Here is an 18,525-nt window from a genome sequence, read left to right as displayed (position 1 = left end):
CCCAAGGAGCAGCGTGAGGACAGCAATGCAAACAGCATACCCAGTGCCTGCAGCTCAGCAATGAGTTGAAAGATGCTCAGCACTCCTACCTGGTAGATCCTCCATTCTGAAGTTGCTCCTAAATTACTGCTTGATGTTTGCACGCTCTCTAGGCAAGCTGGGTGCACAATCTGGTGCAGGCTGGGCTGAAATCTGCAGCAGAGCTGTGTCCAGAAGCTCCTGATGGAAGCGTCCCTGGTGGGAGCAGTGCCTGTGTAGCAATGCTGCCGTACCTGCAGGTGACAAAACAGCTCTGTTAAAATCGGACTAGAAGTTTCATTCCCTACTTGTGTGTTTGTTGTGTGGTATTCAGGCTGTGTGCTCTGTGCACGTGGGATGGGCATGAGCTGTATTGTGGCACAGCCTGAAAAATGACAAGAGAAGGCACTTGAAATGTAACACAAGTTGGTGAGAGTGGTTGGCTTTGAGCTGTGGAAAGATGAGGATTGTATATTTTCTTGTCTGCAGATTGAGAGCTGTGGATAGTTGGAGCCCGCTCTCAGATGAACGATGTCCTGCTTGCTCTTTGTCAAATCCCCAACTTATTTCAGATACATGACTTGCTAATCCACAATAAGTCACGTAGCTGAGCCTTTGTGGAATGGAAACAAAAAATAAGAGTTCTATTTCCACGTACATTCATGGGCCACTTCTCAGCCCCAGAGCTAAATGCGAAGGAACTGATCCAGGGATGAGGAAGGGAGAAGTCTGGGGCGAGCAGGGAAGGAGGAGGGCGGGATGCTTTGTGCTGCTGTTAGTTCCCTTTTGTTGTGGTTGGTTTTGTTTTTGGTGCTGGCACGCTAAAACTGGGAACATCCTAAGCCTGAAGGAAGCGGTGACGCATTGCCAGCAAAGGGCTGTGACAGCAGCGTGGGGGGCACGTGGGGCAGAGCTGTGGGCTGTGGGGGGACCACGAGGGTGTCACCATCCTTCTGGTGGCCCATCTCTGCCCTTGCCGGGATGCCAGCCACCAGCTGGAAAGCCCTGTTTGCTGTCAGCAGGAAGCCGTGTGGTTTGGGGCTGCTGTCTCCTTGGGGTGGTGGGACGTTTCCCTGGCGGTGGCTGTGGGCAGAGCAGCTTCAGAAACCACCGGCCTTTCCTCCGTGTTCTGACTGATGCTTCAGTTGTCAGCTTCTGAAGCAGAACTGATTAAAGAAATATTTTAGGTCTGTGGGTCAGTTTCCCTTTAAAATCCGTGTCTGTGGGGGGTTTTGTGGGCCTAAGGGCTTTTTGTCTGTGAATCCATATCAGAGCTTCCTCTTACAACTTTTGGATTATGCTTATAAGATAGTGTAGGCAAATGTGGAAGAATCACCCAGAATCAAAGAATCGCAAGGTTGGAAACGACCTGCAAGATCATCTAGTCCAACCATCCTCCCATTCCTATTGGTACCAGAAGCTACTAAACCATGTCTTGCAACTACTTGAAAACATGCCATGCTTTACGTGCAGCCTCTGCAGCATGAAGCCCCTGCTGTGGCCCTGCAAGACCAAAGCAGCTCAATAAATGTGCCCGTGTTCCAGGAGGAAGAATGGGGTGGTATATCAGAGCTCAGCTTCCCATAGGAAAGGTTCTGAGCTCCTTCAGCAGCTGGCAGGGCTGCCCCGGCCTCTGCTGCCTGGTGGTACATGTCCAAAGCTGCCTCAGAAATGGGGTGTGAGATGTGTCAGCTCCTCGGAGAGGAGACAGGGGATTTTGCATCGTGTGAGGGACTGCGGGAAAATGCAATTTCCTGTGACTCAGGCTTTGTGCTGGATTTCTTTGCATCTCGGGTGCCTCGCAACCAAACTGGTTATAAGAACTGATGAAATCCCCAAGGCCTGGCTGTAGAGGATCTGAAATTGTCGGTCAGAAGCAGCAGAGGAGATTTTGGCTGCGAAGGACCGGCCTGTACTTTCTGTTTCTGTCTTTGTCAAGAGTGCTGTTTCTGTACGGGGCTCAGCATTGCTGCACGCCACTCAGCAGCTAGGGCAGTGCCCTGTATGCTGTGCTTCATCCAAGCACTCCCTGCCACAGTACTTCTGAAAGGCTCTCAAGTGCTGTGTCCTGATGACTCTTCTGTCACCACTGCCTGTTTGGTCTCTAGATACCAGTGAAACATCAGGTTTTGTAGCCTTTCTTTTCTGCATCCTGTTACTCTGACTCAGGTAAAGCAAGTGACTCCATACCCTTCATGTGCTGTTAGTGTAACCTCACATCTCTCTGGGTTTTATGTTCCCCATCTTTTTGGTGTTTCTTTTTAACGCTCTGACTTGCCTCCTGCTCCCATATCTTAAATCTAACTGCTTCCTTTTGGTGTTCATTCAGGATGTGGAAGAGCTGCACCCTTGGGTGCAGTGCTGCTGTCCTTAGGAGGACTTGCTCTGTGGGTGTACATGGCTACTGTGCTCTTGTGGTGACTGTTTGTGTCAAGGCTTGTGGCTGGGACTGTTCAAAAAGCATTTGCTGCAAGCAAACAAAATGAAAGAGTTTTGGTAAGCGTGAATGCAATGAAACTGAAATGCAAAGTGCCACTGTTAACAGCAGTTCATATTAGATGTAACAGATTTCTTCTGTAGTCTTCATTCTGGGCAGGTGTAGAAGTTACTGTCTGTTGCCACATCTGTCGTGGTGCATCAGACTGGATGAGCTCCGTGTGCTTTAAGTAGACACTTGTATCTGTGGAGTAGGTAATGCCTGGCTGATTTCTGGCTGGCTGAGCAGCAGCTGCTGTGCACAGGATGCTTGCACAAGGAAACCTCCTGAATAGGCTTCAAGTGTTACTTAGCATCATGCACTGCTTAAGCTTGTGTCGCACTGGAACAGGTTGCCCAAGGAGGCTGTGGATGCCCCATCCCTGCAGGCATTCAAGGCCAGACTGGATGTGGCTCTGGGCAGCCTGGGCTGCTGGTTGGCGACCTGCACACAGCAGGGGGTTGGAATTGAATGAGCACTGTGCTCCTTTACAACCCAGGCCATTCTGTGATTCTATGATTTTGCTAGCCAGAAATCTCCACGTCACAGGAGCAGTTTGTGCACCTTGGAAGGAAAAAAAAAAAATTCCCCCAATGTTCTCTTTCAGTTTGGCTTCTATTACATAATTTGTGATGCTCTCAGTAAGTGCAGGACATGATTGTGTTCCAAAGACTGCTGATATCCTGTGCTGATTCTGCCTGTGCTGCACAAGGCAGTCTGCATCTGCAGCGCTTCACGTCAGCCGTGTTTCAATTCGCAGACTCTACAGAGGAGAACAACTTACACAAGGACCTGCTGACCTCCATGCTGATCCTGCTCCTGGTGTTCATCATCTTCATCCTGTTGGCTGGCTATTTTTTCAGGTATGTCTGTGTGGAGCTGTGCACGCATTGCTCAGCCTCACGTTGGGTTGATCTAATGAGGAAGTGAAAGCACGGCGTGCGTGGGGTGCACAGCCTTCATCGCAGCAGGGAGCGAGCGGTTCTGCTCGTGGCTGCCGGTCACAGGATGATGAACAGGAGCAGCTTCTCCAGGCTTACCTGGTTGGTAAAGGCTGGGCTGGAAAAACACCAGGTGCCTTTAAATGTAGTTTCTCAGTTTAACGTGGTGTGTGTGTGTGTGTGTGTGTTTAAGGTTCCGGAGACACAGGAAAGCTGTGGTGAGCTCTGGTGACAAGAAGATGCCAAATGGAATCTTAGAGGAGCAAGGTAAGGGGGGTGGGGGGTTGTTCTCCTTTTCTATGGGAGTTGTGTTTGTGTGCACACGTTCCTTTGTTAATCAAGAATTCAGTTTTTCAGTCATTAGTTATGTTTGCTGCTTACTGTATAATGTAAATTCGAGTTTTTAGTGACAACAGTAAAAACAGCAACATAAAACAACAGAAGTCCACGTTTATCTGTCTTATCTATTCATCTCTCTGTTAACTTCCAGCTGTTGGGTTTAAACACCTCTCACTTCATGTTGTGATGCAGCAAATATTTCTTTGTAAACATTCTTTGAGCTGTTTAGAAGTGTTCTGTTAAGATGCTGACTGAGATCTGAGTTTTTGGCACTGTGGTCTTTGGATTTGGAGAAAGGATTGCACAATTTCTTCTTAAAAGAGGGAGAACCCCTCATTCACTCTGTGAAAGTACCAGCTTGTACTTTCTGCATAAGCAGAGAGAAGCAAGAGGATGGGATGGAGAGGAGGTGCAAGGCAGTTGTGCCAAAATAAAGTACTCCTAGGAAGAGATAAACACGTTCCCCTTGCCTCTTTGAATGTGCTGCTTTTACTTCCTTGAGCACAGAGCCCTGGGGCTGGTTGCTCGGTGGGGCTCAGGAAGTTCAAGTCTAGCACGTGTGTAGGAGCTGTTCGTTTCTTGCTTAGAAATTCTTTCTACCAAAACGAAGGGGAAAAAAAAAATAATGTGAGAAAATTATTTTGGTGCTTTCAGTCAACTCCATGATGCTACATTTGAATAGAAGAGTTGGTTAGGAGTAACAGACAGTCATTGAGAAAGACAGGCTGCTAAATATACAGAGCCCAGACTTCCTGCTCTGTGCTGGCTGCTGTGCATGAGCCCATGGCAGCCTGCTGGGAGCTTCCTGTGCCCCATCCATGCAGGGTCCTGACTCACTGGTATGGCTGTGTTGGAGCCTGCTAGAAATCATGCCAGCATATCATAGAATGGCCTGGGTTGAAAAGCACTATAATGACCATCTAGTTTCACCCCCCCTTGCTGTGTGCAGGGAGCATTTGGGAGATAATCCAGTTTCGTGCTTGCTGTTGGATGCAAGTGAAACTTGTCTTAGTGAAGCAGGCTCTTAATTCCTCCCAGCCCTATTGAGAGACAAATGTTTGAGTTCCTGGAGGCCATGCTGGTTCTTGTGGCTGTAAGATGAGGGTGACAGCAGAGATCCGATCCTGTGCTGCCTTTGCAGGCCTGGCCTACCCAGAGCATCTCTTCTGGCTTGCCGAGGCCAAGCAGGAACCTGCTCCACGCTGGGGTTCTGGCAGGTAATAAATACCAGAAATGGTCCCTCTGGTCCCTGCTATGCTGCAAAGCAGCTCTCAGCTTCTGCAGTGCTCGTCAGCAGGAGGAAGGGAATCTTCTCCTTTTGTAAACAAAACCAAAAACAATCCTTGCCTCTTTATCAGGTGTAGGTGCAGAAGATATTGTTTTTACCAATAGTGGTTCCACTTGAGCCTCGTGCATTCCTGAAGAAGTCATTTGGCTTGTGCTTTTGTTTTTTACTTCATTTAAAATCAGCTTTGTAACTCATTGGAGCTTCATTTGAGAAGTGCATTTCGGCATCTTTCAGCATACAAATTTGCCATTTAAAATAATTTATCACTATGTTCTGAACGTGGTTTTAACATTGATTTTCCTTGAACTGACAGAACAGCAAAGGGTGATGCTGCTCAGCAGGTCTCCTTCGGGCCCCAAGAAGTATTTCCCTATTCCAGTAGAAAATCTTGAAGAGGAAATAAGGATACGATCAGCAGATGAAGGGAAACTGTTCCGGGAAGAGTTTAATGTAAGTCCTCAGATTTGGAGTGAAGAGCAGCATCTGAAAAATAAGGGGCAAATGGAAACCAATTTGTTATGTGTGTGATGCTGATGTCTCAGAGCCTTAGCACGTGTTACGTGAGCGTCCTGGTACAGTTTGTCATCCTTAAACACTCTTTCATTTAAGCTGGGTCAGTTTTGAGGCAGAACTGCTGTTTGTGTTAGGTTGCTTGAGGCATTTGGGCAGTTCCAGCCCAGTGCTCACATCCCTTACTGCTCATACACCTCTGTGTGCCTGCTCCTGCTGTCATGTGTAGTCTCTCTTTTTCTGGGAGTAGTCTGGAGCTGTGTGACACTGCGATGCCCAGTGTGTGATATATGGACTCTTTGCCACTCACTAGCACTTAAAGATCTTTAGTGTTTGCCTGACAGCTGGAGGGAAGTGAAATATCTTTAGCATTGACTTTTCTTGTTTGTGATGGAAAGGAGCATTTTTTTTTACAAGTGAGTGCTTCACCTCTGTGGGAAGTACTTAAGGTAGGAGGAGAGAGCGGCCTTAATGTCACCCTAATGAGGTTTGGGGGTTTTCTGGTGATTTGACCGTCTGCACATCATCATCCCATCACTTCCCTTTTCGTAGGGCTTGGTGCCCTCGCGTTTCCATTGAGTGTCTCAGCTGTGAGGGTTTTTCTTTGAAGCACTCGGTCAGAAAGGGGATTTTGTTTCCTGCACTCAACCCAACTTCAGCTGCATGTGGTCATGGTGATGAATCTTATCCAGAGCCTGAGGTGAGCTGTTGCAGAGCTGGTGCCCGTGAACAGACATAGAACTGCACTCCCACAACTTCGGGGACCTTTTCCAGACTTTTGTTATTCCTCTTCGCTTCCCATAGCAGCAGAAGCAAGTCGCACAGAGCAGGAGCTTAAATGTCAAATACAGAGTTCTCAAAGCCAATGCTTGCGTTGATTAGACAGTCTGTTATGTTACCTTCTTAATTGGTAGTGTATTTATAGCTGTGATTTATTTGACGATATATTTGAAAGATATAATTTCTTTTCCTTGTGAGAGGAAGAGGACTGCAGAGATATTTATCTAAGTCGACAAAATGAATGCAAAAACTCATTTGACAAGATGCACGCTTGTGAATTTTGACTCCCCTGATTAACATGTTCCCCAGTCAGGATTGAAGCAAGCAATCTGTTTTCATTTGAAAACCTCCTCTGCTCGGGTTGCTTTCTGTACCGTGCTGTGAGCGGATGAGCTTCAAGTCTGAAGGCTGTGCTCCTGTGCCCACAAGTGAGCAGGCATCCATAGAGCAGGCCTGGAGGTGGCTGAGGGTGATGACTTGTAGCATCTGCTTGGAGGGGTTTGCACTTGGTTTCCCCTTGTATTGCCTGTGGTTGTTCGTGTGGGTGAGAATTCTGCTCTGTCCTGGCAGCAGCGCCCAGCGGTGCCGACGCCTGCTGTGAGGTTTGGGGAGCACGAGTACCTGGTCTCCTTTGCAGATTTGAAGTAGATTTGGGCTGAAATCGGTGTTGTGGCCCTCCTGTGAGCTGGCACTGGCTGCACAGAGAAGCTGGGCCCAGGGGTTTCTGAGGAAAGGAAAACAAAGTGAGCGCCCTTCTGCAAAGACACACAGTGATAGAATCACAGCATGGCCTGGGTTGCAAAGGAGCACAGCGCTCATCCAGTCCCAACCCCCTGCTGTGTGCAGGTCACCAACCAGCAGCCCAGGCTGCCCAGAGCCACATCCAGCCTGGCCTTGAATGCCTGCAGGGATGGGGCATCCACAGCCTCCTTGGGCAACCTGTGCCAGTGCCTCACCACCCTCTGGCTGAAAAACTTCCTCCTCATATCCAACCTCAACCTCCCCTGTCTCAGTTTAAAACCATTCCCCCTTGTCCTGTCACTATTCACCCTTATGAATAAGATGGATGGTTTTCTTAGAATTGTCCTGATTGTGGTGTCATGCTTTCTGTTTTACACTTAAAGCCTAAATTACCCTACATTGCACATGTACACTAACTGAAGTAGCAACTTCTTCATTTTTTGGTGCAAATGGAGCACTGCGGGATCATTCTTCTTCTTCACAGCAAAACAGAGCAACAAACAGTGCCCAAACCCAAATGTATTCCTTCCAGCATGGGCCCCTCGGGTGAGCCTTGCCTCTGCTTATTGTCCATAGGGCAAAATGAGTGCGTTGTTTGTTGAAGTGTATGACGGCCTGGTCATTGCCTGTCTCCAGATTGATGAAAGGAAGATTTTTGAACACAGTTTGCTTGCAGAAATTTGACTTTGCTGCCATGTGTCCCAGTGGTTTGCATGGTGGAAAGCTGAGAAAAAGCACTGATGTTGGGATAGGTCGTAGCCCTCCATTGCTTCATTGGTGGGAGGGTAGGCAGATAAGGCTGTGCTGTGGCTGCTGACCCAGTGGCACCCTGATGCATCAGGTCCTCGTGGGGCGCAGGGGATGGAGTGCCCACCGTGCAGCTGTGGTGAATCACATCCTCTGCTCTGGGGTGTGAGCAGTGAGGTGGGGTTCTCCTTTGGTGCGTGGGGAAGGGGCAGGGAGGGTTTTTGTGATTGTAAATGGATTTTAATAAGTTTAATTAGCAAAGAAGCTGTTTTCAATCAAATAAGGAGTTAAGCAGCTTACTGAAAGTAGCTTTCATTTTTCAATTCCTAGCTCTTATTTTAACCTTATCTCTACTTACCTTCACAAGTTTAAGTGATGCTGGAAAAAAACCCCACGAATGCAAGTTGCTGTTCTTTCTGTGACGGTGGTGAAGTCCTTCCTTCCCCTCCGCCCCTTTCCTCCCTTTTAACCTGTCAGCACCCATTTGTTTCTAAGGAGGAATACTGAGCAGTGCTTTCTGACAGGCAGGCAAGGGCAGTTTCTTTAGGGTACCTCATAAAATGCAGTCATTTCCCAATTTTCCTTTCTGCTTTGTGATTCAGGGCAGATGGAGCAGGTCTGGGGGAAGTGGAGGAGGAAGGTGATGGGTGGGAGAAGGCAGTTCTGACTCCCAGATAGCGGTTTTACTTTTACCTTAACACTGCTCTAGATGCTCAGTAGAAGAACCTTGAAGTTCCATTCAGTTTACACCCTTGGCTGTGAGCGGGGTGTCTCAGTGCACATGGAATACAAGGCCACGTCTCCAAGTGAGCAGCGTTCCTTGCTTTTCCATGGGCCTCTCCCAGAGCATCCCTTTCATTCTCTCGTGACTTCTTGGCAGGTGCAGCTCAGCAGCTCTGCCCGTGGAGGTGCAGCAGTCGCACCTTGGGCTCCTCCTTGCTTTCATCCTCACCCTCTTTATTTCTTTTCTTCATTTGATTGCTCTGCAAGAGATTTTTTTAAGCCGGACTAAATTTATCTGCAGTCTGAGATCTTACTGGTTACGAGCAGAATTTTGACTTGTGCTCTTACAGCGAGCTTCAACAGAAAGGAACCACTGCTTTTTTTCTTCCGGAACCACTGCTTTTTTTCTTCCCTTTCTGCCAGAGTTGGGTCCTCACCTATAGATTTTGGAAAGCTATTTGATATTTCACGTTCCCAGCACTGGGCTCTTAACAATCAAACTCTGTTCCTGTTATTAACCAAGTGCTCTTGCTAAAAGTAGCTCTCGGAGCAGAGCGGTGCATCGGGGGCCGGGTCGCGGTGCTGTGAATCACGGTGGCAGATGGCATCTTAAAGCAGCAGCTCAGATTGCAACAGGCTTCTCCATAACTGCGATCGCTGGTAGAAAAAAAATCACTTATTTTTTCAAAACTGCTGAACTCGTTTTCTGATGTGAAATCTGCCAGGGCACGGTTTCCTGTTTTAGAGTAATGGAAGTTATTTTTGAAAGAAGTCAAATATGTTTGATTCTGTTGGCTGAGAGGCAGTGCGTACAAATGCAGATTTGTCCTGTGCCACGTGCAGTCAGCCCTTAGCTGATATAACACACTGACTCTGTATTTTATTTTTTTTTTTTCAGTCTTTAACACCTGGATACGTGCAGGGAACATTTGAAATGGCAAATAAGGAAGAAAACAGGGAGAAAAACAGATACCCTAACATCCTCCCATGTAAGATGTTACCCTTCCTTCTCGGCCAGACCCTTAGCTGTCTGTCTGGCATTGAGCATGCTGGTGCTGGTCATAATTTCATTGGTTGCAGATGTTCTTCATGTCTCTGTAAAACCTGTTTGTTTTGCCATGGTGTGTCTCTAGCTGTTGATCATTTTACGTGATGCTGCTGTGTAATGCTAATCAGCTGTTGTTCTAGAAGGCCTTCAGCAGCTGGTGTTCTACCAAATGACAGTACATCAAACTGATATTGCAGGTTAGCATTGGGTGAGACAGCGCAGTGCAGTTTGGGCTTCAGCTGTTGTGGAGATGCGGTCCTGGTAACCCTCAAGTGTGAGAACAGTGCTTCTGTGGGGGAAGTTTCTTACTGAGAGCTGGGAGCAGTGCACGACTGGGCAGCCACAAACCTTAGGCAGCTGCTGTCCCTTGCAGCTTTTGCCGTTCCAGGCTGTGGCAGCAGGAGGGGGAGGGCCACCAAAACCCATCCGTGTTGTCAGTGGGTTTGGTGGGAGCTGATCTGAAGCGGCTGGTGTCCAGCCTGTGTTCTGGGAGGCAGCTGATGCTGGGCCCATCCTGATGTTTGCAAGGACAAAAGCCAGTGCAGATGGTTAGAATGCAAGTGTTCTCATAATGCCTTTTCTTCTAGATGATCATTCCAGAGTGATTTTGACCCAAGTAGATGGAGTCTCGCCTTCAGACTACATTAATGCATCATATATAGACGTAAGTTCAGTTTTTCTCTGCTAGCCAAACTGCTAACTTTGCCTGTAAATTAATATTAAATAGGTATTTTTGTGCTTGCACACGCTGGCGTTTCATTTTTTAACTATGATATTTATTTCCTCAGGGTTATAAAGAAAAGAATAAATTTATAGCTGCACAAGGTAATCAATTTATGCTCAAGTCTCAATTTTGTGTCTAAAAGTACTTAATTTTAGAAGTGTTTGGGTTTAGAAGTGTTAGGGTTTGTTTTCAGGTGCAGATGGTGGCTAAATGTGAGGTGAGCTTTAAAGGTTAGAGTGTAAATGAAAGGAAGGTGAGCATGAGGGAGGCCACTGCCTTTTCACCCACAAATACTGCTCTCAGTTTGGAGACTCACTTGCAGCACTTGCACTTTGCTTCTCTTCTTTTATCTCATCCGGGGGAGCTGGGGGAGGAAAACTAATTGGGTAAAGAGAAATAAGTTGTTTTTGTTGTTGTTTGTTTCTTTTTTTAATTATTATTGTTTTGCTTGGTAAGGAATGTGCTGTAGGTGCTCTGCCGTCTCTTGAGCAGGTCTGTGTTCTGTGTGCAGGACCCAAGCAAGAAACAGTCAATGACTTCTGGAGGATGGTGTGGGAGCAGAAGTCTGCCGTTATTGTCATGTTAACAAACTTGAAAGAAAGGAAAGAGGTAAAGGGCTTTCAGCACAACTGAGGGTGCGTGGAGGTGGCTGCTCAGCATCTGCTTTCTTTTTTAGCCCTCCTTAGCACAAATGAGTGCCTGCTAATAAATGTAGCTTTAATTTCTAAAAATAAGAATTTGTGGAAGAAACCTGATAGCTCATGTTGTCCTGCACAGCCTGTAACCAGAGGCACATTCTTGCAGCCAGAACTGTTAAAACTCAGTGTTCCTGCTGACTCCTACATGAGGACACCCTCACATTTCTCTCCAAGAACACCTAAAGCTTAAAATTAAAGGGTCAGGACATCAGGTTCCCTTTCTATCACCAGAAAGCCCTTCTCCCATGCTGTTCAGTTTTGGGTAGCTTAAAAAAAAAAAGTTTCTAAGCTATATTCACACCCTTCTGTGCATAAATTTAATCATCAATAGCACTGGCAAAGTGTTAAAGCTGTCTGCTGTCAAATGATCAACTCCACATACTCTTATGCATACTTACGTTCTGTTTTCAAGTAACTTCCTTGTTCTCTGTGTGACCAGCAATGAAGTCAGGCTCAGTGTTATAAAATGCACTGTGTGTTTCTGCAGGATAAATGTTATCAGTACTGGCCCGACCAAGGGTGCTGGACTTATGGGAACATCCGTGTGTCAGTGGAGGATTGCATTGTGCTGGTGGACTACACCATTCGCAAGTTCTGCGTCCAGTCGGTAAGGCGCAATCCTTGTGCTCCATCTGCGTTTGAATTTTCCAAGCAGTCCCATATCTGCTTGAAAGAAGTGAGGAAAATCAGTTAGGTGTGTTTGCAAGTTATTAAGAAGGGTGCAGTGCCAGGCCTGGCAGGGTGGTGGGCACTGGGGGACAGCTGCCGTGTGTCTGCAGCCAACTGATGAAGTGCAGGAGGCTCTGCTCGGTGCTGTTCTTGCCCAAGGAGGCTGTGGATGCCCCATCCCTGCAGGCATTCAAGGCCAGGCTGGATGTGGCTCTGGGCAGCCTGGGCTGCTGGTTGGTGATGCTGCACACAGCAGGGGGTTGGAGCTGGATAAGCATTGTGCTCCTTTGCAACCCAGGCCATGCTGTGATTCTGTGTGGTCAGGTGCCACAGAAAGTCACTCATTTGGATTGTCAGGGAGAGAGAACAGGAGCAGAGTGCTGACTCCTTGGGTCCCAGGAGAGGGGCAAACAGTGATGGTAGCTCCATACACATACACAGTGTGTTGCCTTGTATGGGTACAAGTTCCTGTAGATCTCGCTCTTGGAAGGAAAGGCTGTGCTGCTCCTAATGCAGTGATAATCTGATGCAGATGGAAGCCATCAGGTTAGACCGTAATGTTAATTTCAGTCAGTGCATCTAGTGAGAGGTGATAAGCTGTGCACAGCTGCATGGAAGTACTCGAATTTCACTTCTCATGTGTGGTACGGAGTGCTAATACTCAGTGCAGGCCTTGTGAAGTACTGCAGAACACCCACCATTGTCCTCTACTGCGTTGATCCTAAGAGTTTGTCCCCATCTTCCTCCTTGTCCTAGTAAAACAGTTTGCAAAAGCTGGCATTTGGCACCTTGTAACAATGCAGATCCTGCACTTTTAGATCACAGTTTTTAAGCTTCCTGTCAGATTGCTAAAAGGAGAGTTGTGAAGGTTTTATGACAGAAAAAGGACTTAAGATTTGATCCGTTGTTACCATAAATTGCGAGTCTCGTTCTTCACGTACCCTACTTTGGGATTATTCCTTTTCTCTGCCAAGATGCATTTTAAGGATGTGTGGTAACGGATGTTTATATTGAATGTATGCTGTGAAGTCAGGATCCAGGTGTTGCAGGAATGCAAGTCATAAACAATCCTGAGAGTTCTTTTCTAAATCTCTGAGTGGAAAATGAAAGTCAGACTCAGAGCCCATGTATTCCCTGCAGCTCCACGATGGCTGTAAGGCGCTGAGGCTCGTGACGCAGCTCCACTTCACCAGCTGGCCTGATTTCGGGGTGCCTTTCACACCTATTGGGATGCTGAAATTCCTGAAGAAAGTCAAGGCGTTGAATCCTGCCCTTGCTGGGCCAATTGTGGTTCACTGCAGGTAGGTCGGCGTTCATTAGGCCACTGTGCTTGTCTGACCTGGAGTTAGGGGCACATAATAGAGGCTGAAGATGTATTTTCTGATAACAGGCTGTTAATTTTATGTGCTTATGGGTATGTAATACTATGCTAAGCTTTCTTAGAGCTGGGGACAAGAACAATTCCAAAAGATCTGTCTTTGCTGCCGCTTTAATATTCAAACAGAAGGTTTTGTTTTATCCGTGAGTGATCTTTGGTATAAATACGTCCTTTGTCAGCATACAGCCTCGTCATTACAAATCTGTGACCTTCGCCATTAACTGCTCCTCTGAGAATTCATCCTCCACTTTTCCCACAACAGAATTAGTTTGCTATGTGAATTGTCAAATGCCGAGAAATCTTGAAATAAAGGCTTGCATTTAGGAGATTTAAATGCTGCAATGTAAGAAATGTACCACATACCAGTGCAGAACATAATCCCACTCCTTCAGTTGCCGACACACGAACTTGTTGCATTAGACATTTCTGATAAGTGTTTGAAATTGGATGTTAATGAAATCACAATAAAAAAGAGTTTACGAAGTGTCTTTTTAGGAACAATTATTGTATCGAGGTTGAAGTAAAAAAGAGTAGTGGCCTTGTCTTTCTGGGTTTTGTTTTCAAGGCAATGGTTGTAGGTTGATATATTTCTTTCTTTTCTGTTGCTTATGTTGGATATTCAGAGAACATTGGAGAGTCACTGTGTGCTGTCGAAAGCAGCCTGTTTGTCCTGCCCAGCCCAGCTTTTGGTTCTTCCCTATAGACCTTTCTGGGCTAGAATTTGTCTTCTCCCTCATGTGTCACACATCGGAGTCTTGAGGAAAACTCTTGGAAGGAATGAGATTTTTAGCAGTGTCACACAGCCTTTCCTTCGGGAAACCCTCTTGCAGTGATGTTCTCTGGAGACCAGTGCTGGGTTTAAGCATTATTTTGCACAAGCAGGAAATTCTGTGCTTGACTTAATCAACAGAAGTTGAGCCAAAATAGAGATAAGTGTAAAATATCTCATTAAAATCTCCAGAGATTTCAGTCAGGCAGTGCAGCACAGCACACTGATGCCATGACGTGTGGACTGGGCGATAGTGCAGAGCTTCAGTGTGTGCTCGAGGTGACAAGTGAGGAAGGTGACACTTGATTTCCGTCACGGCCAGGATGTGACACTATTGAATTGTTGGGAAAAGGAAAGGGAAACTCATCGGTAGTGAGTAACCGTGCTTTTTTTTTTCCTTCAGTAAGCTTTTACAAGGATACCATCCAGTCATCCTAAGCAACAACTGAGTGAGGGGGGGCCCAGGGGGGGATCGTGTGGGGAAAAGCAAGGGACTTAAAGGCAAACATGGGGGTCAGTAAAGTGAGCAGCCTTTGTGGGAATATGGTGGGCTTGTCGGCAGCATGGAGAGGTCACACGTGAGTGAAAGGAAGCAAGAGGGAAGGGAGGCCTGGCGGTAGGAAATGGCCACAGACAGAGATTGTTGGGGGGCGTTGTTTGTTTGCTTGTGCCCTGATTTATTTCAAACCTGATTTTTCCTTGCTGAGAGTTGAGCTGTATCTTTGGGCACGTGGGGATGGAGGGAGAAGCGTGCGTCGTGATTTGGGACCTTGCAGCAGTGGCTGTATGAAGTAAGCTAGCAGAAGGTCAAAGGAGGGCTATTAATGCCTAGCACAGGATGCCATGCCCTTTTCCTCTGAAAGGAAGAACTGAATGTCGCTGGAGTGATGTAATTTGTGGAAATCTTGCTCCCTCTCGTGGCTTTCGGAGGATGTCTGAAAAGAAAGCAAAATGGGAATAGCAGTGTTAGGAAGTGTAGAAGTCACAGCAAGTTACGAAGTGTCTAAGTAGTGTGGAATAGCAACCATGCAGGTAAGTGCTAAAAAGAGAAATTATAGCAGAACAAGCACAAGTTCCATTGGTCTTCGAGTAATTTAATTTTGGTCAGCTTCTGAGCTGTTAGAAGAGGTTTTTTTAATGCTAAAATTTAGCTTTGTCGTTATTGTCGCTACTAAAATAAAAAGTGAAGCCCCGTGTTTTGCAGTGATGAGAATTTTCATTCCTTGAGAGCAGCACAAGTTCCACCTCTGTCATCGGTGCAGCGATTCCTGCAGACTCTGTTGTTCAACTGAGGGATTTTTTTGTCTCTTGTTTCCTTCCGAAGCGCCGGTGTGGGCCGGACGGGCACGTTTATCGTTATAGATGCCATGATAGACATGATGCATGCTGAGCAGAAAGTTGATGTTTTTGAGTTTGTTTCAAGAATACGCAATCAGCGCCCGCAGATGGTTCAGACTGACGTAAGTAGTCACTGGTTGGAATTACAGCTCTCCAAGTTTCAAGCCGTCATCGGCACAAATAATGTACGTGTGTGTGTGAGCGTGCCCTGTTCCACTGCATGCCTGGATAACTGGAACAGGAACCTTGATCTAGAGGGTGGCAGCGGGGTGGAACTGGGTGATCTTTAAGGTTTGTTCCTACCCAACCATTCTATGGAAGGTAGCACTGGGAAAGGAGATAGAGGCCTTGGCAGTAAAGACCACGCCAGGAAGCACGTTATCTTGTGGTATGTCCAGGCTTTCCCCTTGCGTGATTGAATGGAATTGTAAAGAACGTGAATGATGTGACAGGAATTCAGTTTTAGCCTTAGGTGTGCGTTGGTGATCAGTTCGTTCATTACTGAATGAGACAGATGAAAGTGCCAGACATGAGATTGTTTTGCTCCGTTGCCTCAGGGGATGCTTATCTGCCTGCTGTTTGTTCCAGATGCAGTACTCCTTCATTTATCAAGCCTTACTTGAGTACTACCTCTACGGTGACACAGAGCTAGATGTGTCATCCTTGGAGAAACATCTACAAACATCGCACAGTGCGGCACCAAACCTTGTCAAAATAGGGCTGGAAGAAGAATTTAAGGTAAGTAGGAAAGGCCTTTGCTCTGAGACTTTCGAGTGTCGAAATCCTCACAACAAAAAGGTACTTTAGAAGCAGAGCAAGTGCAATCTTAAAAGAGAAGGGCTGTCCAAACTGAGATGCCAGTTGTATTTTCAGCTTGTTGTCAATTGCTCCGATGGACTCAGTGATGGGGGCCCATTCAGACCTACATCATTTGATGGGTGTTTTCCCCTATGCATTTTATTTGCTTATAAAAAAAAAAACAAACAAACAAACAAAAAAAGGAATTATTCTTCTGGTCTTGAACTGGATGCCAGATCAGATAAAGCTGGAGGATGAAGCTGGATTACATTGACCTAATTGGCGTGTCAGCAGAAATGTTAATTCAGTTACTGCTGCTGGCAGAGTGAATTATGGAGAACTCTCACATTTTGTGCTGAACACTCACATCTTCCGGGGGGATAAAGGAAAAAAGAAATGTTTTATGGAGAAACCCCTAATGGACAAACAAATGATACTGGATTTTTGTGATGGCTGTTTAAAACAGACTTATTTATTATGCTATATATAATTATGCTGAGGAAATAGAACTTTTCTGTGCTACTCACTATGCTGAAATATGTACTCTAGATCTGAAAGATTAAATCACTTCAGTCATTCAATCCAAGTGAATTCAGTGTTCACTGCATTTCCCTGCTACTTTTAAAGGATTCATTTAATCAGAAATTGGGAACTGGGAGAAGAAAATGAAGTAAAAGTTGAAGCAGCAAGTTCAAAATTCAAAAGTATGACGCTGAGGGGAAACAAGCAAGCAAACACATAGGAATTCTGGAAAAACTAGAATACTCAGTGTTGTTTTTTGCTGTGCACTGTGCTAGAAAGGCTTTGCATGAAGCTTACAAGCAGCATTCAGTTGTGCTGTGTGTTCTGAAGGATGGTCCAGGGGCACTGAGCTCATCCACAGCGAGGAACAGAAGAGTGCTCTAACCAGTGTGGGACCTTCTGACACACACAGTTAACCACAGTGTTACAGAGCAGCTGAAAAGTGATTTCTGAGATGTGAGAATTTCTTTTTGATGGTTTGTTGATGGTACTTGGATTTTTGCTGGAATTAGAAGCGCTTCTGAAACTGGCAAATATAGAAAACTGCCTGAAAAAGTGCTTGCAGTTTGCAAATTAAATTCAGATCAGCACAAATCGAAGTTGTGTTAAATAGCTGCTGAAACACAGCCCTGTCACTGGTGGTTACCTGGCAAATCCCCCCAGCAGAAGCAGCTGGTTGCTGTCAGGTCAGCTGGCACAACCATGCATGTGTGTAGACTCTGCTATTACAGATTGGTGGGGCGAGGGCAGTGCTTGTCTTCTGTGTCCCGTGTGTGCTCTCATCACTGATGAAATAGAGGGCATTGGTCACTGCAGCAGCAGTGGCATGGATACGTGGAGCCCCATGAGGTTATTTGGTGCACAGCAGGCTCTGAGCTGTGCATCCTTCTCATGCCCTGCGGAGCGTTGCAGAGTTCTAATAATCTTCAGAAGGATCATTGATAAATGAAAGATTGCTGGAGGAACAGGATGAATACGAGCCTGTGAGTTCAGTGTGCGTTTCAGTGATGGGGGAAGTGGAGGTTCTAAAAAGGGAAGTGGTGTAGAACTGGAGCGTGTGACTGAGCAGCCTGCAGGGTCGTGCTGGGTGTGCGGAGCTGCTGGTTGGGCATGATGATCTTAGTGGTCTGTTGTGTTATTCTCATGATTACATTTGTACAGACAAGGCAGCAAAGCAGCTTTCACAGAATCACAGAATGGCCCGGGTTGGAAGGGACCTCAAGGATCACGAAGCTCCAACCCCCTGCCACATGCAGGGCCACCAACCTCCCCATTGCACAGCAGCCCAGGCTGCCCAGGGCCCCATCCAACCTGGCCTTGAACACCTCCAGGGATGGACGGGGCATCACAGCCTCTCTGGGCAGCTGTTCCAGCACCTCACCATTCATAATGGTCAGCTAACTATGACTGCACTATTGGTCTGTACCCAGTGAGCAATCCTCTGGGTACAGGTTATGAAGAATATAATGAAATAAAACCATTTCCGTTTCAGTTAATCCTCGTCCTCGTTTGTGTGCTTCATTACAGAAATTAACAAACGTTCGAATAATGAAAGAGAACATGAGAACTGGCAATCTTCCAGCAAATATGAAGAAAGCTAGAGTCATCCAGATTATCCCGTGTAAGATGATTGACTTTGTGTGTGTAGAAAGTGGTGCTGTAAATGTGTGGTTATCCTAAGGTTGTTGTGAGTAAATGTAAGTTATGCCTGCGTGCTGGTGGCAGTGCAGCTCGTATCAGAATACAGCTGGGCTGGGTAAGTCAGGGACAGAGTGATGTCCTTACAGTGTGTGCACAAAATGTGTGACAGGTAGTTTTAAGAACAGAATGAAATAATGGAGCCGTTCCACCTCCTGCACCAACGTACCTTCTGTACGATTCCTTGCCTCCTCCGAGGCTGTGCTGCAATGTCTGCACATGAACATAAGTGTTACACCTTGCTTGCTGCATGAATGCAGAAATAATCCACAGAAAAAATACTGCCTTCCTCCACACGCTCGGTAGATCCTGAGTAAGAT

At 46.4% G+C, this 18,525-nt stretch overlaps 1 protein-coding gene across 6 annotated transcripts in view; it reads left to right on the top strand.

The window, feature by feature from the left end:
* PTPRE (protein tyrosine phosphatase receptor type E) overlaps nucleotides 1–18,525 on the top strand; it is an 82,825-nt gene that overhangs the window by 52,179 nt on the left and 12,121 nt on the right. For 4 of the 6 annotated variants that reach the window (XM_042818212.1, XM_042818210.1, XM_042818211.1 and 1 more), the window contains exons 3-14: nucleotides 3,255–3,357; nucleotides 3,629–3,702; nucleotides 5,376–5,512; nucleotides 9,462–9,552; nucleotides 10,199–10,275; nucleotides 10,400–10,436; nucleotides 10,847–10,944; nucleotides 11,521–11,640; nucleotides 12,843–13,003; nucleotides 15,174–15,309; nucleotides 15,776–15,925; nucleotides 18,035–18,128. In XM_042818212.1, coding sequence (XP_042674146.1) covers nucleotides 3,255–3,357; nucleotides 3,629–3,702; nucleotides 5,376–5,512; nucleotides 9,462–9,552; nucleotides 10,199–10,275; nucleotides 10,400–10,436; nucleotides 10,847–10,944; nucleotides 11,521–11,640; nucleotides 12,843–13,003; nucleotides 15,174–15,309; nucleotides 15,776–15,925; nucleotides 18,035–18,128 — 1,278 coding nt within the window. Of the gene's footprint in view, nucleotides 1–2,017; nucleotides 2,188–2,347; nucleotides 2,515–3,254; nucleotides 3,358–3,447; nucleotides 3,538–3,628; nucleotides 3,703–5,375; nucleotides 5,513–9,461; nucleotides 9,553–10,198; nucleotides 10,276–10,399; nucleotides 10,437–10,846; nucleotides 10,945–11,520; nucleotides 11,641–12,842; nucleotides 13,004–15,173; nucleotides 15,310–15,775; nucleotides 15,926–18,034; nucleotides 18,129–18,525 lie in introns of those variants that run through there. The other 2 variants (XM_042818213.1, XM_042818214.1) reach the window with 2 other exon arrangements.

The sequence above is a fragment of the Centrocercus urophasianus genome, unplaced genomic scaffold (assembly GCF_019232065.1).
Source record: "Centrocercus urophasianus isolate 14NV4802_14NV808 unplaced genomic scaffold, USGS_Curo_1.0 seq_17, whole genome shotgun sequence".
In the NCBI taxonomy this organism is placed as follows: Eukaryota; Metazoa; Chordata; class Aves; order Galliformes; family Phasianidae; genus Centrocercus; species Centrocercus urophasianus.
The sequence above is the reverse complement of the archived record's forward strand: the minus strand, read 5'-3'. Positions and strand labels throughout refer to the sequence as shown.